This window comes from Lampris incognitus, chromosome 3 (genome assembly GCF_029633865.1).
Source record: "Lampris incognitus isolate fLamInc1 chromosome 3, fLamInc1.hap2, whole genome shotgun sequence".
NCBI lineage: Eukaryota > Metazoa > Chordata > Actinopteri > Lampriformes > Lampridae > Lampris > Lampris incognitus.
Genome location: NC_079213.1, coordinates 40,293,594 through 40,316,232, shown reverse-complemented (window position 1 = coordinate 40,316,232; position 22,639 = coordinate 40,293,594). Strand labels below are relative to the sequence as shown.

The following is a 22,639-nucleotide window of genomic DNA, read 5'->3' as shown; positions in this document are numbered from 1 at the left end:
TAAAGAAGGCAAGGGGCTGCCAGGCGCCGCACACCGCCCCGACCGCATAGACAGAGGCGTCGGTCGTGAGCGCAATCGGGGCAGTGGGGGACGGGTGCGCCAGCAAAGCCGCATTGGCCAGCGCAGCCTTGGCGTCATCGAAAGCTTCGTCCATCCCCGGGGACCAGTCTACCTCGCCCTTGGCGTCCTTGCCCCGCAGGACCTCGTACAAGGACCGCATGCGGTGAGCTGCGTGCGGAATGAAGCTGTTATAAAAGTTCACCATTCCCAAGAACTCCTGCAGGGACTTCACAGTGCGGGGGCGTGGAAAACTGGCGACGGCGTCCACTCTGGCAGGAAGCGGAACGGCTCCTTGCGGGGAGGTGCGGTGGCCGAGGAAGTCGATGGACGACAGGCCAAACTGGCACTTGGCTGGGTTGACTGAGTCCATGCGCACTGAGCCGCTCGAACAACTGCCGGAGCTGCGTCAGATGCTCCTCCGTGGATGCGCTGGCCACGAGAATGTCATCCAAGTAAACAAACAAGAACGGCATATCCCGTAGCACAGAGTCCATCAGCAGCTGGAACGTCTGCGCTGCCCCCTTGAGACCGAAGGGCATCCGCAGGAACTCGAAGAGTCCAAATGGCGTGATGACCGCTGTCTTGGGCACGTCCCGAGGGTGGACCGGTACCTGGTGGTAGCCCCGCACCAAATCTACTTCGGAAAAGATGGTGGCCCCCGCCAGGTGGATGGAGAAGTCCTGTATGTGCGGGACGGGGTACCGGTCAGGGGTTGTGGCGTTGTTCAGGCGACGAAAGTCGCCGCAGGGGCGCCAACTGCTGTCAGCCTTAGAAACCATGTGCAGGTAGGAGGCCCACAGGCTGTCCGAGCGGCGCACAATGCCGAGGCGCTCCATGGTGGCAAACTCCTCCCTGGCGATCGCGAGCTTAGCAGAGTCGAGGGGCCGAGCACGTGCGTAGACCGGGGGGGCGTCGGTGGCAATATGGTCCTCCACGCCGTGCTTGGCCACCGCTGACGAGAACGTAGGTGTGATGAGGTCAGGGAACTCTACGAGCAGTCGTTGATACGTATCTCCGGCGGCGAGCATGTTTGACAGGCCGAGCGTCCTTGCACCTCCCAGTGTGCACGGGTATGTAGCGAAAGAGACAGAATCGATCAAGCGACAGTTCGTAACATCCACCGGCAGCCTGAAGACGCACAGAAAGTCCGCGCCCAGGAGAGGAACAGACACCGCAGCCATAACGAAATCCCAGCCGAAATGCCGCCCGCCGAAACACACCTCCACATACCTGGTGCCGTAGGTACGTATGGGCGTGCCATTCGCGGCATCCATCGGGGGGCCTTGTCCGCCGGCCATGGTGTTCGCGGCCGATGCAGGAAGGATGCTACGCTGAGCGCCCGAATCGACCAGCAGCCGCCGGCCAGATGAGGCGTCCTTGATAAACAACAGCCTGCTGTTCTCGCCGGCGCTCATAGCCGCTAGTGAGCGCCGGCCCTGACGTTTCCCTGGACGCTGAAGCTGCATGGTGGGCGACACTGCTTGGCCCTGGCACCAAACCTGTTGTGGTAATAACACAACCCGCTGGCGGCGGGCAGCCACCGCAGCCGCGGTGCCCGCTGCGTCCTCCAGCGGCGGGGGTGAGGTCTGGGTGGGGAGCATCGCATGAACGAACTGCTGCCGGTTGGCGAGGAAAATCCTGTCCGCTTCCGCACCCAGAGCGCGGTAGTCTTTGGTGGAGGAGAGGGGGGAGCTGGCTAGCGCTGTGCGCACAGGCGCTGGGAGCTGCCGCAGAAAAATATGGGTGAAAATGAAGGAGGGGTCGGCCGAGCCCAAAACGGCCAACATCTTCTCCAACAGCTCAGAAGGTTTGCTATCGCCGAGTCCGTTGAGTGACAACAGGCGATCCGCCTTCTCCATCTCCGACAGCTGGAAGAGCTGCAAAAGGAAGCCTTGAGTGCGCCGTATTTTCCCACAGCCGGGGGGCTTCCAGTAGCCCCATAGCTCGGGCCGTCGTCCGGGCATCCAACGCCGCCACCACATGGAAATACCTCGTAACGTCCCGCGTTATTCCTCCCAGCTCGAACTGGGCTTCAATGTGCTGAAACCATGGCCGGGGACGGTGCTGCCAAAACTCGGGCAACTTCACCGTCGCTGCTGAGACGCTAGCGCTAACATGAGCCATACCGTTAGCATCACTCGGAGCCGGAGCGGTGTCGTCATCGCTTTGGGTCGACATGTTCGTTGTCAACGTGCGGGGTCACCAATGTGGGAGTGCAGGAATGAGGAGACGGATAAATGATATGAAGGACAGAGTTGTCAACGTTGAATCACAGCTTGAAAAATACAAGGCGTACGCTGAAACACAGGAGAAGCGGATCTCTCACCTGGAGAGCTATTCACGCCGTTGGAATTTAAAACTATACGGCTTGGCCGAGAAGGAGAAGCAAGACTTGCGGCAAGAGGTTATCCAGGTGTGCCAGTCTGTTTTACCGGAGGCGAAGGATAAACTAGCAGACGTCGTGGATACGGTGCACCGCCTCGGTCCTAAGAAACCCAGCAACAACCAACCCAGAGGCGTCATCATGCAGTTCACATCAAGGGTCCACCGTGATGCTGTCTGGCGGGCCGCAAAGAAGTCAGCCTTCCTGAAAGACAACAACTTAAAGCTGGCAGAGGATCTGTCAGCTGATGACCGCGACCGGAGAAACCGACTCTGGCCCGCCGTGGATAAAGCACGCAAGGAAAATAAGTTAGCGTTTTTCGTCGGGGAACGCGCGTTCGTGAATGGGAAAGAAATATTTCCACCTCAATGACCGTTTTCTGAGGCAGCACAAGGTACAAACAGAAGTAATACACGGTTCAACTGCCTTCTATTTATCTCTTACATTGACTGCTCTTTTTTCTTGTTACTTGATATTAGGTGTAATTGCGCTCAAAAGCTAACCAGGTTTAAGCTGCCATATATTTCTCAGTTATTTATAATTTGAATATGCACTTTATTTTAAGCACTTATGCATACATTGAGTATTGTGTGAGTTGAACAGCAGCTATTTTTGTTGGACTATTTAAAACGAGTGAGAGATTTCATTTTTTGCCTTCAAAACACACACTCACATGAGGTGAGCTATATGTTACTTTGGCTGTATTTTATTATAAATACGTTTTGTTATGGCTCAAGTTCACTGGTCCTTCATCCAGGGTTTGCAGTTCTCACCTTCAACAGTACTTTCTTAAGTGACCACAAGTTCTCAATTTAACCACTTCTTCACTTATTTGGTCTAAACTTTCACTTATTTGTCCTTTTTTCTTTTTTTCTTTCCTTGCTCTATCCTTATGTCGTTGTCAATTATCTCTTTAAATGTGAGAGGTTTAAGAAGTAATGTGAAACGTAAAGCCATATTTTTATATTGTAAGCAGTTTGACACAGATTTTTGCTTTATACAAGAGTCCCACTCAATTGAGCAAGACAAGTGTTTCTGGAGGTCGCAGTGGGGAAATGATTTGTGGTTGTCCCATGGTACAGAGCGTTCTGCTGGTGTTTGTATACTGAAAAACAGATTTAATGGAAAAATCTTAATCTCTGACTGCGATAAAGACGGTCATTATATTATTCTGATACTTGAGGTTGCACACTCTATCTATATTTTAGTCAAAGTGTATGGATTTAACAGTCAAACAGAGAATAATCTTTATTTTGACAGGTTGGAAGATCGTTTACTGCACTGGCTGTCCAAATATCCAGGTTCTTTTATAATCTTTGGTGGAGACTTTAATGTTGCATTTGATAATTGCATGGATAGGTGGCCTTCTAGGGGTTTAGACTTCTCTAACTCACATGTAAAGTTGTTTGCACAAAGATTTGATTTATTAGATTCATGGAGGGATTCTCATCCAGCTCAAAGAGCATACACATGGTGCAATAAGACACAAACCAGTCACTCACGGATTGATTATTGGCTTATTTCAAAAGACTTGAAAGAAGTTAAAACTGACATTTTTCCTACGCCGCTTTAAGATCACAAAACAATTCACTTAAATATCTCTTTGTCATCGTCTTCTGATGCTAAAGCGTCATATTGGAAGCTTAACAATACTATCCTTGAGCATAAGGAAGTAGTTACTGAAGTTCATAGTTTAATAAGGCTTCACTGGAGCAAAGCTCGGGCTGAAAATATGTTTTGTAACAACTGGGAGCTTTTGAAATATGAACTTGGCAAATTTTTTCGTAAATATAGCATTTGTTTGGCAAAGAAAAGAAGGGCTGACGAGAATGAAACAATACATAAGATTACATTTTTAACATCCAAACCAAAAGAGGCTCTCAACGACTATGATAAGGCAGAACTAATTGACTTGCAGCATAGGTTGGATGAGATTTATAAGCGCATTTGTTAGGTCTCGCAAAAAGTGGCTTGAAGAAGGAGAGCAAAACTCTGCATATTTTTTCAGACGCGAGAAACACCAATCCAGCATTAACTCTATTCTACAACTAAATATTAATGGGACAATTTCTAACGATAAGAATACCATAGCAACGTATTGTGCTGATTTTATAGTAAACTATACTCTTCCAATTATTGCCCTCAAGCTGCTTCTGATTTTTTTAACTCCATAGATAATATTACTCAGCTGAGTGAGGCTGACAGTGAACTCTGTGATAGGTCAATTTCTCTGAATGAGGTCGCAGATGCTATAAAGTGTCTAAAAGTTAATAAGTCTCCTGGTACAGGTGGCCTTACTGTCGAACTTTATAAGCAGTTCTCTGACAGCTTAGCCCCATTTCTTGTGGAAGTCTTTAAGGAAAGTATTGATAGGGGTGCGCTCCCTCCCACTTTATCTCAAGGCCTAATCACCCTGATTCCCAAACCTAGAAAGGAACCCTTATTCTTAGATAATTGGCGACCAATTTCCTTATTGAACAACGATTACAAGATACTAGCGCTGATTCTTGCAAATAGAGTAAAACCTGTTTTAGATACTGTTATTGATGAGTGTCAGTCCGGGTTTGTGCAGAATCGTCATATTTCAAATAACATAGGACTAATATTACATATAATAGACTACCCAGAATTTGTGCAGGATGAGAGTTTTATTCTTCTTTTGGATTTTTATAAGGCCTTTGACTCCTTAGAACATGATTTTATTATTACTGCTTTGAAGAAATTTGGTTTTGCTCAATCCTTTTGCAATGCAGTTCATACTTAATATTTCAATAGTAATAGTTCCATAAAACTTGTTAGTGGTACTTCCCCAAGATTTTCTTTGAAACGTGGAGTGAGGCAGGGGTGCCCCCTTTCAGTGTATCTGTTTCTTCTTTCTGTACAACTCCTTAATTTACATATTAAACTCAGTTCATTAAAGGGTATGGTCGTAGCTGACAGAGAAATATTTATAAGTCAACTGGCAGATGACACGGCTCTCTTTCTCAGAGATGCCTCGAAAGTTTCTGTCGCTATCAACAGTATCCAGTCCTTCTCGAAAGCCTCTGGACTTTTCCTTAATCTTAATAAATGTGAACTTTTGCCTGTTAAAGACTGTTTGGCGACCTCAATTCATGGGATTCCTGTGAAAGACTCTGTAACATACCTCGGTATTCAAATCACTAAAGACAGGCAATCCAGAAGCTCTGTAAACTTCAGCCCTATTATAGAAAAGTCCCAAAAAATCTTTAATCACTGGCTGCAGAGAGACTTGTCTCTAAGGGGTAGAGTTCTGCTTTCGAAGGCAGAAGGAATCTCTCGTCTAACCTATGCTGCTCAGTCCTTACATGACGATAACACAATCTGCAAATCAATTGATAAAATGTTAAACAATTTTTTATGGAAAAACAAAACCCACTATTTACGAAAATCTGTTACTTTAAGCGCATATGACAAAGGTGGTTTGAATTTTATTGATTTTGGTGCACTCAACAATACCTTCAAGATAAACTGGATAAAAAAATATTTGAAAAATCCCACATCTATCTGGAATTTCATTTCACATCATGTGTTCTCAAACTTAGGCGGCCTTAATTTCCTGCTGCTATGTAATTATAGCATTCAAAAAATACCTCTGAAACTTTCTCACTTCCATCAACAGGTCCTTTTAGCGTGGGCATTGATATACAAACACAATTTCTCTCCACAGAATTGTTTCATCTGGAACAACTGTAATATTGTTTATAAGAACAAAACATTGTTTTTGGACAGATGGTTTAACAATGGTCTTGTTTTAGTTGGTCAATTGTTCAAAAAAGATGGGCTGCTATATAATTACTCTGAATTTCTAATGAGATATAATGTACCAGTAACGCCTAGAGAATTTTCAGTGGTATTTGATGCTATCCCTTCTGGTTTGTGCATATTATTCAGGTCCTCTGGCAGCTCTCCTCTCATATCATTCAACCCTCCTGATGTGTCACAGTCTCCTCTTGGTACTGTCTGCTTCTCATCATGTAAACTTCTGAACTCCAGAATAAGAGCCATGTTTCAGGATAGCCTAGTTTCCGTCCCACCAGCAACATTTTTTTGGAACAACTTTGTGAATGATGTTGAATGGAAGAAAGTTTGGTCGTTACCACAAAGATTTTTTTTAACAAACAAAGTCAAAGAGATTTCATTTAAATTGCTACACAAATTCTACCCTGCAAAACAATATTTATCAATGTTTGAAAATGATATAGATGTTGAATGTTCTTTTTGCCAAATGCATCCTGAAACATGTGTCCACTTATTCTGGTCATGTCAGTTCACTTGTAAATTCTGGAGAGACTTCCACAAGTTTATCGCTGATTTTGTCTTTTCTGATTTTCACCTTTACTATAAGAATGTTATTTTTGGTTTTCATAATTTTAATCACAAAGATGGTGATGCATTCTTTTTTATAAATATGCTTTTATTTTTAGCCAAGTTTCATATACATAAATATAAATTCTCCAACAGAAAGCCTCAACTCTTTGCACTTAAAAAAGAAGTTGAACAATATATAAGGACAATCTCTACTTCAAAACACACAAAGACTTTAAAAACTATCAACATTTGCAAATCTCTGAATCTGTTTACATAAAATATGATCTTGTAGAGCCGAAGGAACGGAGAAGACCGTAGGTTCACACTTTAGCCGTGTAGGCAACTTTCTTTAATCCACGGTAAATCAGAGAGAGAACAAAACCACAGCTCGACTGAGCGGAGGTGGCAAGAATAATCAGAAAACTGGCTGGACAACCATAACTTAACCCTGCGTTAACCTGCCAGGGCAACCATGACTTAACCCTTAGTTCCTGGGTTGAATTCTGTCCCCAATACGTGTCCACCACATGAGCCCCCCCAGAATTCGCCCTAGTAATCGAAGTCAGGCAGGCGCGGGGGGACGACAGGCCGTCCGAGGCGGCTCCGGATAACAGGGGCCGGAGTGTCTCTGGGAGGCATTGACGCGGGCCTGTGGAGATCGGCCTGAGGAGCAGAAGAGGCAGCTCGGGCCTCCACGGGGGGAGGAGGCGGAGCCGGGGGACGACCGCGACGAGGAGGTTGGGCTAACTCCAACGGCTGCGTCAAGTCCAGGTGCGCGGGTTTAACTCGGTCCACTGAAACATGCTCGGCCGTGCCCCCAAAATCCACCACCAGGTGCTTAGTTCCCCGTTCCAGGACGCGGAAGGGGCCGTCATAAGGGGGCTGCAGAGGGGGGCGGTGTGCGTCATGACGGATGAACACGTAGTCCGCTGACTGCAGACCTGGGGGCACCTGGGACACCAGAGCGCCGTGTTGGGCGGTAGGGACGGGTGTGAAAGCTCTGACCCCGTCCAGCAAGGAGGCTCGTTGGTCCACAGCTGACCAGGAACGCGTTGCATTGGGCATGAAATCGCCTGGGACTCGCAGCGGCGTGCCGTACACCAGCTCCGCAGAGGAGGCTTGTAGGTCTTCCTTCGGGGCGGTCCGCAGGCCCAGCATGACCCATGGGAGCTTGTCGACCCAGTTGCAGTCCTTGAGAGTAGCCCGAAGCGCAGCCTTCATGGACCGGTGGAAGCGCTCACATAGGCCGTTCGCCTGAGGGTGGTAGGCGGTAGTGCGATGAAGCTTGACGCCCAGAGCCTCACCCACAGCATTCCATAGCTCTGAGGTAAACTGTGGCCCGCGGTCAGATGAAAGGTCGGAAGGCGTACCGAAACGTGAGACCCACGACCCAATAAAAGCCCGGGCCACATCAGCAGACGTCGTGGATGCCAGGGGAACAGCTTCAGGCCAGCGCGTAGTCCTGTCCACCACAGTGAAGAGGTAGGTGAACCCATGGGAGGGGGGTAGGGGACCAACCAGGTCGACGTGCACATGGTCAAATCGTCTCTCCGGCACTGCGAAGCGTTCCAGGGGCGCCTTAATGTGGCGGTGTATCTTAGCCCGCTGACAGGCAACACACGAGTCGGCCCACGCTTTCACGTCTCTCTTAAGTCCCTCCCACACAAACTTAGCAGAGGTCAGGCGCACGGATGGCTTACCGCCTGGATGAGAGAGGCCGTGCACAGCTTCAAATACGGGGCGTCTCCAGCTGTGCGGGACGATGGGCCTGGGCTGTCCTGTGGAGACGTCACACAGGAGGGTGACACCTGTGTCGCTGAAAGGAACGTCCTGCAGGCGGAGCCCCGTGTCGGAGGCCCGGAGACGGAGGATGCTCGGGTCCGTGGCCTGGTCAGCAGCCATCTGTGCATAGTCAAGGCCTAGGTGGACCGCTCCAATCACCGCCCTAGAGAGGCAGTCAGCTACCTGGTTAGACTTACCAGCGACGTGCTGGATGTCGGTAGTGAATTCCGAAATGAAGGAGAGTTGTCGCTGCTGGCGAGCGGACCATGGCTCGGCCGTCTTGGACATGGCAAACGTGAGGGGCTTGTGGTCCACGTACGCAGTAAACTCGCGGCCCTCTAGCAGGAAACGGAAATGCCGGACGGCGAGCCAGAGACCGAGGAGTTCCCTGTCAAAAGTACTATACTTGCGCTCTCGGGGTGTAAGCTGGCGACTGAAAAAGGCCAAAGGCTGCCAAGCCCCCCCCACCCACTGTTCGTGAACCGCACCAACAGCATAGTCCGATGCATCCGTGGTTATGGAAATAGGCGCTGTAGGTGAAGGATGCGCTAGCAGGGTAGCCTGGGAGAGCGCAGCTTTAGTCTCGGTGAACGCACGGTCCCGCTCTGCTGTCCAGTCGACCGCCTGGTTGGGGGACATGCCTTTCAGCGCCTCGTACAGTGGCCGGATGATAAAGGCGGCTCGGGGAATGAAGCGGTGGTAGAATGTCACCATCCCGATGAACTCCCTGAGCGCACGAGCTGTTTGGGGGCGCGGAAAGGCCGCCACCGCTTCCACCTTTGAGGGCAGGGGGACTGCCCCGTCCCCAGTGATACGGTGCCCGAGGAAATCAATGGCTGTCAGCCCGAACCGGCACTTCGCCGGGTTGACGATCAGCCCATGCTGGCTGAGGCGTGTGAAGAGGGCATGAAGATGGGACAGGTGTTCTTCCTCGGAGGCGCTGGCGATGAGTATGTCGTCCAAATAGACGAAGATGAAAGGAAGGCCACGGAGCACTGAATCCATCAGCCGCTGAAAGGACTGGGCCGCGTTTTTGAGTCCAAATGGCATTCGTAGGAATTCAAATAGGCCGAATGGGGTAGTCACCGCTGTCTTGGGGATGTCTGAGGGGTGCACGGGAACTTGATGATAACCACGGACCAGGTCGACTTTTGAGAAGACGCATTTGCCAGACAGGTTTGCAGAAAAGTCCTGGATATGCGGGACAGGATAGCGGTCGGGCGTGGTGGCGTCATTTAGTCGGCGGTAGTCCCCGCATGGGCGCCAACCTCCATCAGGCTTAGCGACGATGTGGAGTGGGGACGCCCACGGGCTGTCAGAGCGGCGGATGATCCCCATGCGTTCCAGGTGCTCGAACTCAGACTTGGCAATGGCGAGTTTGGCGGGGTCGAGACGCCTGGCTCTGGCGTAGACCGGGGGCCCCTTCGTAGCAATGTGATGCTCCACCCCATGCTTAGCGGTGGGTGCAGAGAAGGTAGGCTGGGTGAGGTCAGGGAACTCAGCGAGGAGGCGGTTGAACTTGTCTGCCTCTGAGAGAGAGTTGGCTAGACCTGCATAGGCCGCTTCCCTCCGCGTACATGCGAAGGAGGAGAAGGTTAAGGCATCGACCAGACGGCTGTTCTGAATGTCCACTAGCAAACCGTAAGCGCACAAAAAATCAGCTCCGAGGAGGGGAAGCGTTACATTGGCCATGACGAACTCCCACGTGAAACGTTGTCCACCAAAACACAGTTCTACAGACCGCACGCCGTAGGTGTGGATAGGGCTGCCGTCAGCCATCGCCAACTGGGGGCCCCGCTCCCCGCCCATGATGTCGACGTCAGTAGCAGGGAGCACGCTTCTCTGTGCGCCCGTGTCACAAAGAAATCGCCGACCGGAGATGGTGTCGAGGATGAAGAGTAGCCTGCTCGTATCGCCAACACTCATGGCCACTACTGAGTGTTGGCCCTCTCGTTTCCCGTCGGCCTGTAGTTGCAGGGGGATCGGCACCGTTTAGCTTTCGCACCAAATCGAGCGTGGTACATACAGAGTCCAGAGGGCTTGTAGCGGTCTGATGCTGTGGCGCCACCGTCGGGCCACGCCCGCGATGTCGGCGGGGGGCCAGTGAAGGTAGGAGCCAGCACCCCGGCATGGGAGGAACGTTGTGTAGCGACGAAGAATCGGTCAGCCTCCTTTGCCAGCTCACGGGGATCAGTGATGGTGGAGTTAGCGAGCGCAGTCTGGACGTGGGGCGGCATGTTGCGCAGAAACAGCTCCATAAACAGGAAACATGGCTTTTCTTGACCCAGTAGGTTTAACATCCTGCTCATTAGCTCCGATGGTTTGCCATCTCCCAAGCCCTGAATTGCGAAGAGGCGACGTGCTCTCTCCGTTGTTGACAGTTCAAAAGTTTCAAGGAGGAGATGTTTAAGTGCGGCGTATTTACCGTCGGCCGGTGGGTTGGTTATGAAACCGCTTATCCTGGAAGCCGTAGCGCACCCCAGCGCTGCCACTACGTAGTAGTACCTGGTCTCGTCTGCTGTTATGTCTCTGAGCGCGAACTGTGCCTCAGCCTGCGCGAACCACGTAGCCGCGGAAGACTCCCAAAACTCCGGCAGTTTAATTGCAACGGCGTTCGTAGCCATAATGTGTGTGGTTTCAGAAAACTTATCCGAAAACCGACGTCGGGGTCACCAGTGTAGAGCCGAAGGAACGGAGAAGACCGTAGGTTCACACTTTAGCCGTGTAGGCAACTTTCTTTAATCCACGGTAAATCAGAGAGAGAACAAAACCACAGCTCGACTGAGCGGAGGTGGCAAGAATAATCAGAAAACTGGCTGGACAACCATAACTTAACCCTGCGTTAACCTGCCAGGGCAACCATGACTTAACCCTTAGTTCCTGGGTTGAATTCTGTCCCCAATACGTGTCCACCACAATCTGACCTTTATTTACTTATTTTTTTCTGTTATTTATTTTTTATAATTTACTTTCTCTTTTGTGTCTTTATTGTTTTTTTTTAATCTTCTATCTATTGTTTTTGTGGTGTCTCGTCTGTCTATTTTGCTCTGTTTGAATGTACTTGAAGTATCAATAAAGTAAGGGGAAAAAAAAGAATGAGGAGACGGAGAGGTCGAGTCGAGTCCATTCCGTTTACTCGCCACACAAAACAACACCGATACAGCACAATCTCTCCTGGCAACCAGCTAACCAACCGCTAGCTGCTGCTAACATGGCTCCACCCCGGAAGCTCTAAGAAGTGCCTACGTCAGCAGTCTGAACGTCTGCCTTAACGGAGCAGCAGCCCCTGGTGAATCTACCCTCAACTGTGTATCACCACAATATGATATTCTATATTTGTTTCATTTATTCTGTTTTTTGAAAAACTTGAAAATATGACTTAGGCCATTATTTTAAGAAGGTGACGATGTTCATAGTAAGCGCCGCGGGGGGAGGGGGGGTAGTAACAGGTGCTCTGCATCGTTGCGGTGAAATGAGGTCAAATCGTGCTTGTAAGTGGAGGCGTTGTTGAAGACGTTCTGGGGAAGGATTCGGTGCATACCTCTGGTCGACGTTACGTATCACAGATGTACGTTCATTTGGCGTAGTGTTTAATTTATTAGCTGAATAATCGGAGAAAGGAATGGTTTGCCCTCTAAGATAAGAATGAAGTGCCTGCCAAAGTAAAGAACAAGAAGTGTAGTCATTCTGAGTAAAGGCAAGGAAATTATCAGTCGAGGTTGAAATGAACTCGGAATGTTTGTGTCAGCCAAGAGAAGGGACTTGAATCTGCACACTGGTGGACTGTGTGTGTAAGTAGACAGCTGCATGTCTCATAATAAAGCTGCGTGACCAGATATTCCGTCCATCCAGCCATGAGTCGTCATCAGCCCAGAGATATGAGACAGTACGGGCCTGTTAAAGTGTGTTGTTTCCTTCTACTAATGAGACGTTACAACTCGTTTCAACCCCACGGGGCTATAAACTTTAATAATAACTTCGGCACGTAAGGTTATGCATCATGCTCGGTCCGTTATTCCAGGTGCAACAACCTAAACGACCCCTGTGTAAACAAGGAACTAAACAATAGTTCCTATTGTTACATCCTTTCTCTTTTCAGTTTCTTCTTCTTTTTTTTAGAACCTTTAATACATTTGCACAACATTTGTGATTCACTTTTTTTTCTTTTTCATTCATGCCCCCCCCAAAGTCCAATTAGTGCTACAGATCCATTCATCTATGTGAGGTCACAAAGTCTTTGTATCGCTGCGGCTGCACAACAGAGCGGCCTGATCTGGTGGTAACAGGGTTGGCCCTGTCACCAGTGTCCTTGGTTTTGTTTCCTGCTAAGACACTGCGAGAAGGAACACTCTCTGAATGTCCGGGTTCAACACTCTCTGGCTGACTGGGGCTGCTGATCTCCATGTCCATAGTGTCAGTGAAGATTGCCCCTGGTGCATGCCTGAGGTGTCTGCGATTTCTCCTGATGACAACACCCATGTGCAGCTGGACCTCATAGGATCTCCTATCGACCGGCCTCAGCACCTTGCCCACTCTCCAGCCAGTGTGGGGTGCGAGAGGCTGAACTCTCACACATTCACCTGGGGCAAGCGTGTCCAAGTCTTTAGCCGACCTGTCGTAGTATGCCCTCTGCCGTTGTTGGTTATTTTGTAAATCCTGTTTCACCTGCACAACTTTCGGCTGTAACAGGCTTGCCTTGGTTGGCAGTAGTGTTTTGGTACGGCGACTGAGCAGCCGCTGTGCTGGTGTGGTATCAGTACCCTGTGATGGTGTGTTGCGGTGGTCCAGAAGGGCGAGATAAGGATCCCGTCCAGCAGGCTTGGCTTTGAGCAAGAGTCTTTTTGCTGTCTTAACAGCTGACTCAGCTTTGCCGTTGCTTTGCGGGTAACCTGGTGATGAGGTTTTATGTTGAAATCCCCACAGTCGACTGAACTTCTGGAATTCTTGTGACGAATACTGTGGGCCATTGTCCGAGATTACAATATCTGGGATACCTTGGCGGGCAAAATGAGCTTTCAGCTTCCGTATCACTGTGGTTGACTTGGTATCTGCCAGGTAATCTATTTCCCAAAAATTTGAGAAAAAATCAACAATTATGAGGTAGTCTTTGTTTTCAAACATGAACAGATCCATGCCCACCTTTGCCCACGGCCTGCTTGGCACATCATGTAACATTAGTGTTTCTTTTTGTTGTTTAATGTCCATTGATCTGCAGATGTCACAATTTGCTATATATGATTTTATTTGGTCGTTCATGCCCTGCCAATAGACACACTCCCTAGCTCTCCGTAGGCATCCTTCCACACCCAGATGTGATGCGTGTAGGCGGCAAGTGATGTCTTTCCTCAATGCATCAGGGATGACAGCGCGCTCACTCCTGAACACTATTCCATCTTGGTGGCTTAACTCCTCTTGGAATGAGAAGTAGGGCTTGATTTCCCTTGGTGTTTTTGACTTATCGTCAGGCCATCCTTGCTGCATCATTTTGATGAGAAGCTGCAGTGTTTCATCCTCTTTTGTGGCAGATCGTATATCATGTAGCCTGTCTGCTGCGATAGGTAAGTGTTGTGCCATGTTGACAGTCTCTAGTTCTGCATCCGGTGCACTCTCAGGAAGATAAGCTCTGCTCAGAGTGTCTTTACATATATATACATATACATATACATATACATACATACATACATACATACATACATACATACATACATACATACATACATACATACATACATACATACATGTTAAAGTGTGTTGTTTCCTTCTACTAATGAGACGTTACAACTCGTTTCAACCCCACGGGGCTATAAACTTTAATAACTTCGGCACGTAAGGTTATGCATCATGCTCGGTCCGTTATTCCAGGTGCAACAACCTAAACGACCCCTGTGTAAACAAGGAACTAAACAATGGTTCCTAACAATAGTTCCTATTGTTACAGGGCCCACTCTCCCTCCTCATTGGCTCAGCGGGCCGTTATCTTCGACTCGTTCGTTTGATCGCGGCACGTCTCATGTCCGCGTCCCCGTCACGTGACTTTCTTTGCGGCAAAAACAAACTAACGTTAAATGGCGGACATAGCTTAGGGTTTGTTGTTCATTATCGTAATAATTAACAAACTAAACATCATATACATTCACTTAACGAAGATGAAAGTAAAATGCACATTTCTCGAACGAATTTTAATGCAGAACCCATCTTAAAATATTACACTTTAGACTGAGAATAAAAGCTATGTCAGCCATTTAACGTTAGTTTGTTTTCGCTGCAGAGAAACAGTGACGTGAACGCACGTGCCGTGATCAGAGCCTTGGCCGTGATCAAACAAACGGATCGATGATAACGGCCCACTGAGCCAATGAGGAGGGAGAGTGGGCCCGTGCTGTCTCATATCTATGGGCTGATGACGACTCACCACGGCTACTCGATCCACTGATCACATTCGAAGCGGGATGCTGGAGCCTGTCGCAGCAGGAACACACGCTGGACAGGCCGCCAGACCATCACAGGGCTGACAGACACACACACACACACACACACACACACACACACACACACACACACACACACACACACACACACACACACACACACACACACACACACACACACACACACACACACACACACACACAGGGACACACACACACACACAGGGACAAATTAGTACAACTGATCCAGCTGACCTACATGTGTTTGGACTGTGGGAGGAAACCAGAGGCCCCGGAGGAAACCCACACAGACACGGGGAGAACATGCAACCTCCACACAGAGGACGACCCGGGACCACCCCCAAGGTTGGACCTCCCCAGGGCTCGAACCCAGGACCATCTTGCTGCGAGGCAACCGCGGTAACCACTGCACCACCGTGCCGCTGTCAGATGTTAAACTGCTAAAATAATCAGGAGAAACTACACAAGTGTTAAGAGCACTGTCCATAAACAACGATCAGTTCTTGAATAAGAATAATGCACATGAGGAAAAAAAACACATTTTTTAGACTGAGGATTATGAAATCTCCAAGGGTCAACAAGACCATTCTGGATCATATAGTCAGACAGTCTTAGACATGGTGGACTGAGAGCTGTTATGGGGATTAGACTGATCCAACATGGGGTCAAGAACACAATTTAAATCCCCTCCACAAATCAACAGGTGACTACTTAAGAAGGGAAGCTTGCTTAATAATCTGTTGGCCAATTCAGTGTAGACACTTACCAACACACCCTTTGTTTTAAGTTTAAGGTATGTGTACCTGTAAGTATAAGGTACGTGTATGTGTACCTGTAAGTATAAGGTATGTGTACCTGTAAGTACAAGGTATGTAGTAAGTATAAGGTATGTACGTGTACCTGTAAGTATAAGGTATGTGTACCTGTAAGTACAAGGTATGTAGTAAGTACAAGGTTTGTATGTGTACCTGTAAGTATTAGGTATGTACGTGTACCTGTAAGTATAAGGTATGTACGTGTACCTGTAAGTATAAGTTATGTGTACCTGTAAGTACAAGGTATGTAGTAAGTATAAGGTATGTACGTGTACCTGTAAGTATAAGGTATGTACGTGTACTTGTAAGTATAAGGTATGTACCGCTGTCATCAGCAACACCGTTTGTGGATGAGAATTGTGTTCTCTTACCAGTTAAAAGGGGGCGCCCTCCTGCTGGCTTTAGTTACAGTTGGAATAAAAGACCTGACTTACCTGAGAACTATGAAGCCTAAGGTGATATTTAAGCTGAGGCTGTGCCTCCTGTAAGAACACTATATCGTGAGTTTAAAGGTTTAGACTTCTTGAAAGGATGACCTAGACCTCTGATAGTCCAGCTGAGACCTCTGGCAGGTCTGCCTGTCCAGCACTGCTGGGATTTACATGGCATTTATGTGAAATGAAAAACAAAAGTACAAATAGCCATAAAGAGCCAAGGTGGGACACCCCCCCCAACACACACACACACACACACAGTCCCCATATGAACACTGAACTAGGGGGACAGTAGTGTGCTGCTCAGTAAAAGAACGCCGTCCCCCATAGCCAACGACTCGGAGAGGCTGGACAAGCCAAAAAGCAAGAAAAGAAAAAGAAAGGACTCCTACAGATTTCAAATCTGATTCACAGTATGCACAAAAAAACAAAAAACAAAACAAACAACAACATGATTACAGTGACATAGAGACCCCCAAACATCTCCAGTTGGAGATGATTTTTGCTGATGGAAAACATTACAGCAGAGTAACGGCATTAATGATATTAAATGCAATGATATTAAATGCCGTAAATAACCCACATCCACTTACAGCTCAGAACCACATAAACGAAGCATCGGCAGTACATTAGTGTTGTACCAATCAATCAATCAATCAATCAATCAATCAATCAATCAATCAATAAGTAAGTAAGTAAGTCAAATGAAGGTAGAGCCAAAGAAATACAATGGAGCTTTGCATAAATAAAATGATTACAGGGATCTATAAGGACACAAACAAAAGAAATGTGCTCCATGATACATAACCATGACCTATAAAAGCACTGAAATATTAAAGAGAGGAGTGCAAAAGTAAAATGACTCGTATGCTTATAATCACACAAGAACAACACTAAGCTTGTTGGTGCATCAAAACAGAAAACACCCTGTATGTGCAAAAGCAAATCTCTAAACGATGTAAACAGGAGTGAATCCACAAACCGTAGACAAGCATTACGATGATGTCCTTTTAACCGCAACCAAATGTCGTTGCAAACGTAAATGTGCAGAAGAATGAGGGAGTCAACACAGAGCAGAACTACTGCGACTCACCCAATTTTCAGAGTCTCAGCATATTCTGAGTATTCTCCGCTGAGTGAACCTCCCTCTCTACACCATTGTACATGATACGCAGATGCGCTGGAGGAAACAGACCATAACCAACACCCTCAATGTCCTGGACTTGCCGCTTGACATCATTGAATGCAGCCCGCGCCTGGGCTGTCTTGGCGGTGTGGCCAGGAAAGACTAACATGGTCTAGTCCCTAATCTTGATCTGCCAGAGCTCTCTGGCATGGCGCAAGATGTCAACAGTCACCGTAATAATAGAAGCTGGCCACCACGGCTTGTGCTCGTTCACCAGCCCTAGGCTTAGGTTGAAGGGTCTGGTGGGGCAGGCAGGTCCAAAACAGGCTCATTTTTCAGACCAAATGCTTCCTTTAACAAGGCAGCAACAGCAACGGTGGTGCAACTATCAGGGCCTTCTGGGACTCTGACTAGCCTGATGTTATTGCGCCATGATATAGCCTTCAAGTCATCACATTTGTTCTCCAGCTTGGTGAAGTTGGCAGTGAGGCTCTTAATTGCAGTTTGCATCTCAGCGATATCATCAGTGCAGCCAGAGAGTGAACGCTCCATTTCCCCAACAGTAGCTTTTAATGCAGACACAGCAGCAGCAGTGGTGGCCTTGTCGTTTGCCAGCTGTGTTGTTGTGGCCTGCAGTTAAAGTGTTATGGTTAACAAAGCATCTCCAGGTGCCGCCGGAAGTTCCTTTTTAAAAATCTCGATGTCCTTCCTCACAGAAGCTAAGCTAACAACTGGAGTTTCAGGGCTGTGGTGTCAACTGCATGCTCTGGCTTGGTAGAGGAAGACTCAAGAGGGCGGAGGCGAGTCACACGGGGATGTGGTCATGGGGTGTTGACTAGGCCTCGATTGTTGCTGGGTAATGTTGTAACGTTTACTATTCTTTCCAGACATTTCACTTTGATGCCAAATTAAATTTGTAAACAAAAAACAACTAAATATATGTCAGAAAAGCGCCGATGAATAACAGTTTAGATCTAAATCAGGAGGAGCCTCCAAGCTCACATCCTACTCCATTGCCAGCTCAGCAGCACCACCCAGTTAAGGATTCTTAGCTAGAGTCCGCATTGCTAAAGTTAACTTAGCTTAACATTCAAAAAGGAGTAAATGGTTGAGGATCTCAAGGCCTGTTTTTTTAAGGAGCATTTCTCCACCAATCAAACATAACCTCTCTCACATTCTGGGAAGTAACCTGTTCTATTACGAGCCAAGAGTCTGCTCAAAGCCTCAGGAACCATCAAAGTTATTCAGGGCCCTGCTGTCACAACTGCATCTGTTGTGCCTCAGAGACCCCTGTAATCTCTCTTGACCCAGTCATACTCCTGTTGTGGCCCTGACTGTAAAACCGGTCAGACGCATTCAGAGCAGCAGGGAAACCACTCCCGCTTGTGCATTGTTGTGGGTGATACTAACTGGCACTCTAGCTTGTAATGTGTCAACTAACATGTTGCCATTTCCATATGCAGTTCTCATCAAGAATAACATTTGACTGTGGTTGACCAGGGAATTTGTCTTTGTTTTGGATGAATAATTTGATCTGACACTGTATTGTATTAGAAAAAATGCCAAAGTAGCACTAGCTCTACATTATCAAAACCTGTATTTGGATGACAGGTTGACATACAGTGGAAAAAAAGACTGCTGATGTTGAGCTGGCCCCATGTGGCATTAACTTCAAAAAGCTCAATATGCTATCCCCACAAAATGCTTATTTCTCAAAGCAATATGTGTTTACATCCATATCCCTTTACCCAAAAAATAAAAAATAAAAAATCTGTCCACCTGATGGTGTTTCATACCAAGATGCTGAGTGGAATCCATTATCCTCACATGAGTGTGCCTTGTGCTTGGGGGAATAAAATGCCCCTGTAAATATGCAGTTTTTTTACGATGGCGAATGAGAACCATTTGCATCCTACAAGTTTGACTTGCTGGTTTTTCGGTCAGAGCAGAGTGTACTATGTGGTCTCGGCCTGTTTGTAGGGTCACAGACTCAAATCAGATCACTACCTTTGGAGAAGGTCTTCCCTCCCTCTCCACCCAACTGTTTATTTCATGTCTCCCCTCACTTTTCTATGTAATTAAGACAACCATTGCCAAACATGAAATCTTAAAAACAGTTTTACTCAGTCCTTGAAATGTTGCATGTTCTTATATTAAATTAAATCTTTTTTTTTAATACTCAGATGTTTTTCACCTATTACATGACTTCTTTGTGACATTTCATTTGTCTTTTGCTGCATTCAAGTGCAGGAGGACAAATTGGTAGTTTTAAGGAGTATGGAAGATTTTTCAGAGGTCTTTCACTTGGAAGTTTCAGCGTTGAAATGATATTGCCTCTGCAAGCCTTGAGCAGCGGCCTGAACAGTCTGAAATCACATTAAGTATGCCCGTATACTGCAGCCTGTTTCTTTATCTCTCAACTAGTTTTCCTCTCTTCTCCTCCCTCTCATTCTACATAGTGCCATGCATTCCCCTGGTCAACAGCTGCTTCCGACATAGAGGTCATTTTACCTCTACTTCAACTTGTTTTGGCCCAGAGGATGCTGGGAATGTGTCGTGGGCGCAGGAAGTTCTTGGCGGCCTCCCTCGCCCTGCTCTTCATCCCAGCACTCACCTGGCTCTACCTCTCTGCTTGGAACTTTCAAGGTAAGCAAATAGCCACAGTAGATCAGATGCTTAAAGATGTCAGCCGCTTAGTTTGATCACTATTACAAAACCTTGACTCAATGGAATTAATCAGGACAACAATCTAAACTTCAGAGAGACATGGTCGAACTTGAATAGCAAAATAGAAACAGTGAATATATTACCTGAAAAACAAAACAGAAAACACATATTACTAATCTAACAAACGCAACGAGGCCTATAAAACGTGACAGGTAAAAACAGAACTGAAAATACATACTGAAACAGCCCCAAACAACAACCGGAACTTAAAAACTGCTAGAACGACCAACAGTTTTTAAACTCTATATCCTGTAAAGATAAATACCCAGCTGAGATATTAATGCATTACATATGTTAGTATGTAATGCATTAATATTGTGAAACTAACTGACATCAAAATTAACATTTTAACAACTTTAATATTAGTTTTCAAACAATTTAAAATGGCCGCTGTCCAACGCCTTTAAATACTGCAACGCCTTGGTGGTAGTCATGATGCGTCTGTAACAACGTCTGTAACCAGACATGTTGGACATAATCAGACATCAAGTTTAGACTATTTTTTATGCACTGGAGAACGCTAGTTTGTTTCTAAGCCAGAGCAATGAACGTCACCAAGGAAATGATGCGACCTACACACGTCATAAATACTGACATGAAGCGGACCATCACGCACAAATTACGAGCGGTCCGCTCATGGTCGTTTTAGTTCGATCTTATCATCCTTTTTTGTTTGTTTGTGTGCAATTGATCTAAAACTAATTTTAATGCAGATATATGCAATTTTAGGAGCATTCATGGAGTGGCAGGTCTGTATCCCCCCCCCCCCACAAAGTTATTAAACTTTGAAAATCTAAAACCGTCAAAATAACGGCCTTGGTCATTCTAGTGTAAACAAACTTTGTTTTTCTAATCTTCTTATGTTCTTTGTCCCCGAATGAAATATTGCGGGGTGATTTTAATATACACATGTCAGTAATGCTCTCACAAGGTATTTTTCATCATGCCTGGACAGTTTTGGTTTACAGCAATATATTGATCTGATTTGCTGCTCTGGTGTAACTCCTCTTAATTGAAATGCATCTGATTTGCCCATTTCCGACCACAAGTTAGTTTCTTTTAATGTTAACTTAATCCAAAACAAATGTCTTACGTTCCATTCCCTTCCATAACGTAAAGATGGTTGATTTATCTACTCATTCTAGTGAAATTGATAACCTCCCCAGTAAAGATAATTTATCCACCCCAAACGAACTGGTCTGTCATTACAAATATGGACATTATAGTCTTGTAAAGGGTCTTGCTCCGTTAAAAACCCGGTCTGTTTCCTTTACCTGCTCTGCCTCTTGGTTTACATCTGCACTATGCCAGCTTAAAGCTAAAGGCCATCGCCCGGAACGCCTTTATGCAAAAACTGGCCTTGTTTTTCATAAAGTCATTTATGACAATTACATAATTCATTATAAGGAGGCTCTGTCCATAGCTCTACTACTTTCGGCTGCTCCCGTTAGGGGTCGCCACAGTGGATCATCCGTTTCCATTTCTTCCTGTCTTCTGCGTCTTCCTCTGTCACACCAGCCACCTGCATGTCTTCCCTCACCACATCCATAAACCTCCTCTTTGGCCTTCCTCTTCTCCTCTTCCCTGGCAGCTCCATATTCAGCATCCTTCTCCCAATATACTCAGCATCTCTCCTCCACACATGTCCAAGCCATCTCAATCTTGCCTCTCTTGCTTTGTCTCCAAACCGTCCAACCTGAGCGGTCCCTCTAATATAATCGTTCCTAATCCTGTCCTTCTTCGTTACTCCCAGTGAAAATCTTAGCATCTTCAACTCTGCCACCTCCAGCTCCACCTCCTGTCTTTTCGTCAGTGCCACTGTCTCCAAACCACATAACATAGCTGGTCTCACAACCATCTTGTAAACTTTCCCTTTAACTCTTGCTGATACCCTTCTGTCGCAAATCACTCCTGACACACTTCTCCACCCACTCCAACCTGCCTGCACTCTCTTTTTCACCTCTCTACTGCACTCCCCATTACTTTGGACAGTTGACCCCAAGTATTTAAACTCAAATGCCTTCGTCACCTCCACTCCTTGCATCCTCACCATTCCACTGTCCTCTCTCTCATTCACGCATAGGTATTCCGTCTTGCTCCGACTGACTTTCATTCCTCTTCTCTCCAGTGCATACCTCCACCTGTCCAGGCTCTCCTCAACCTGCACCCTACTCTCGCTACAGATCACAATGTCATCCGCGAACATCATCGTCCATGGAGACTCCTGCCTGATCTTGTCCGTCAACCTGTCCATCACCATTGCAAACAAGAAAGGGCTAAGAGCCGATCCTTGATGTAATCCCACCTCCACCTTGAACCCATCTGTCATTCCAACCGCACACCTCACCATTGTCACACTTCCCTCATACGTATCCTGCACCACTCCTACATACTTCTCTGCAACTCCTGACTTCCTCATACAATACCACACCTTCTCTCTCGGCACTCTGTCATAAGCTTTCTCTAAATCTACAATGACACAATGCAACTCTTTCTGGCCTTCTCTATACTTCTCAATCAACATTCTCAAAGCA

General features: G+C 47.0%; 1 protein-coding gene across 1 annotated transcript in view; it reads left to right on the top strand.

Annotated features, from left to right (window-relative positions):
• large1 (LARGE xylosyl- and glucuronyltransferase 1) overlaps window positions 1–22,639 on the top strand; it is a 270,232-nt gene that overhangs the window by 73,328 nt on the left and 174,265 nt on the right. The window contains exon 2 of the mRNA XM_056276025.1: window positions 19,838–20,024. Coding sequence (XP_056132000.1) covers window positions 19,919–20,024 — 106 coding nt within the window. The 5' untranslated portion in view covers window positions 19,838–19,918. The remainder of the gene's footprint in view (window positions 1–19,837; window positions 20,025–22,639) is intronic.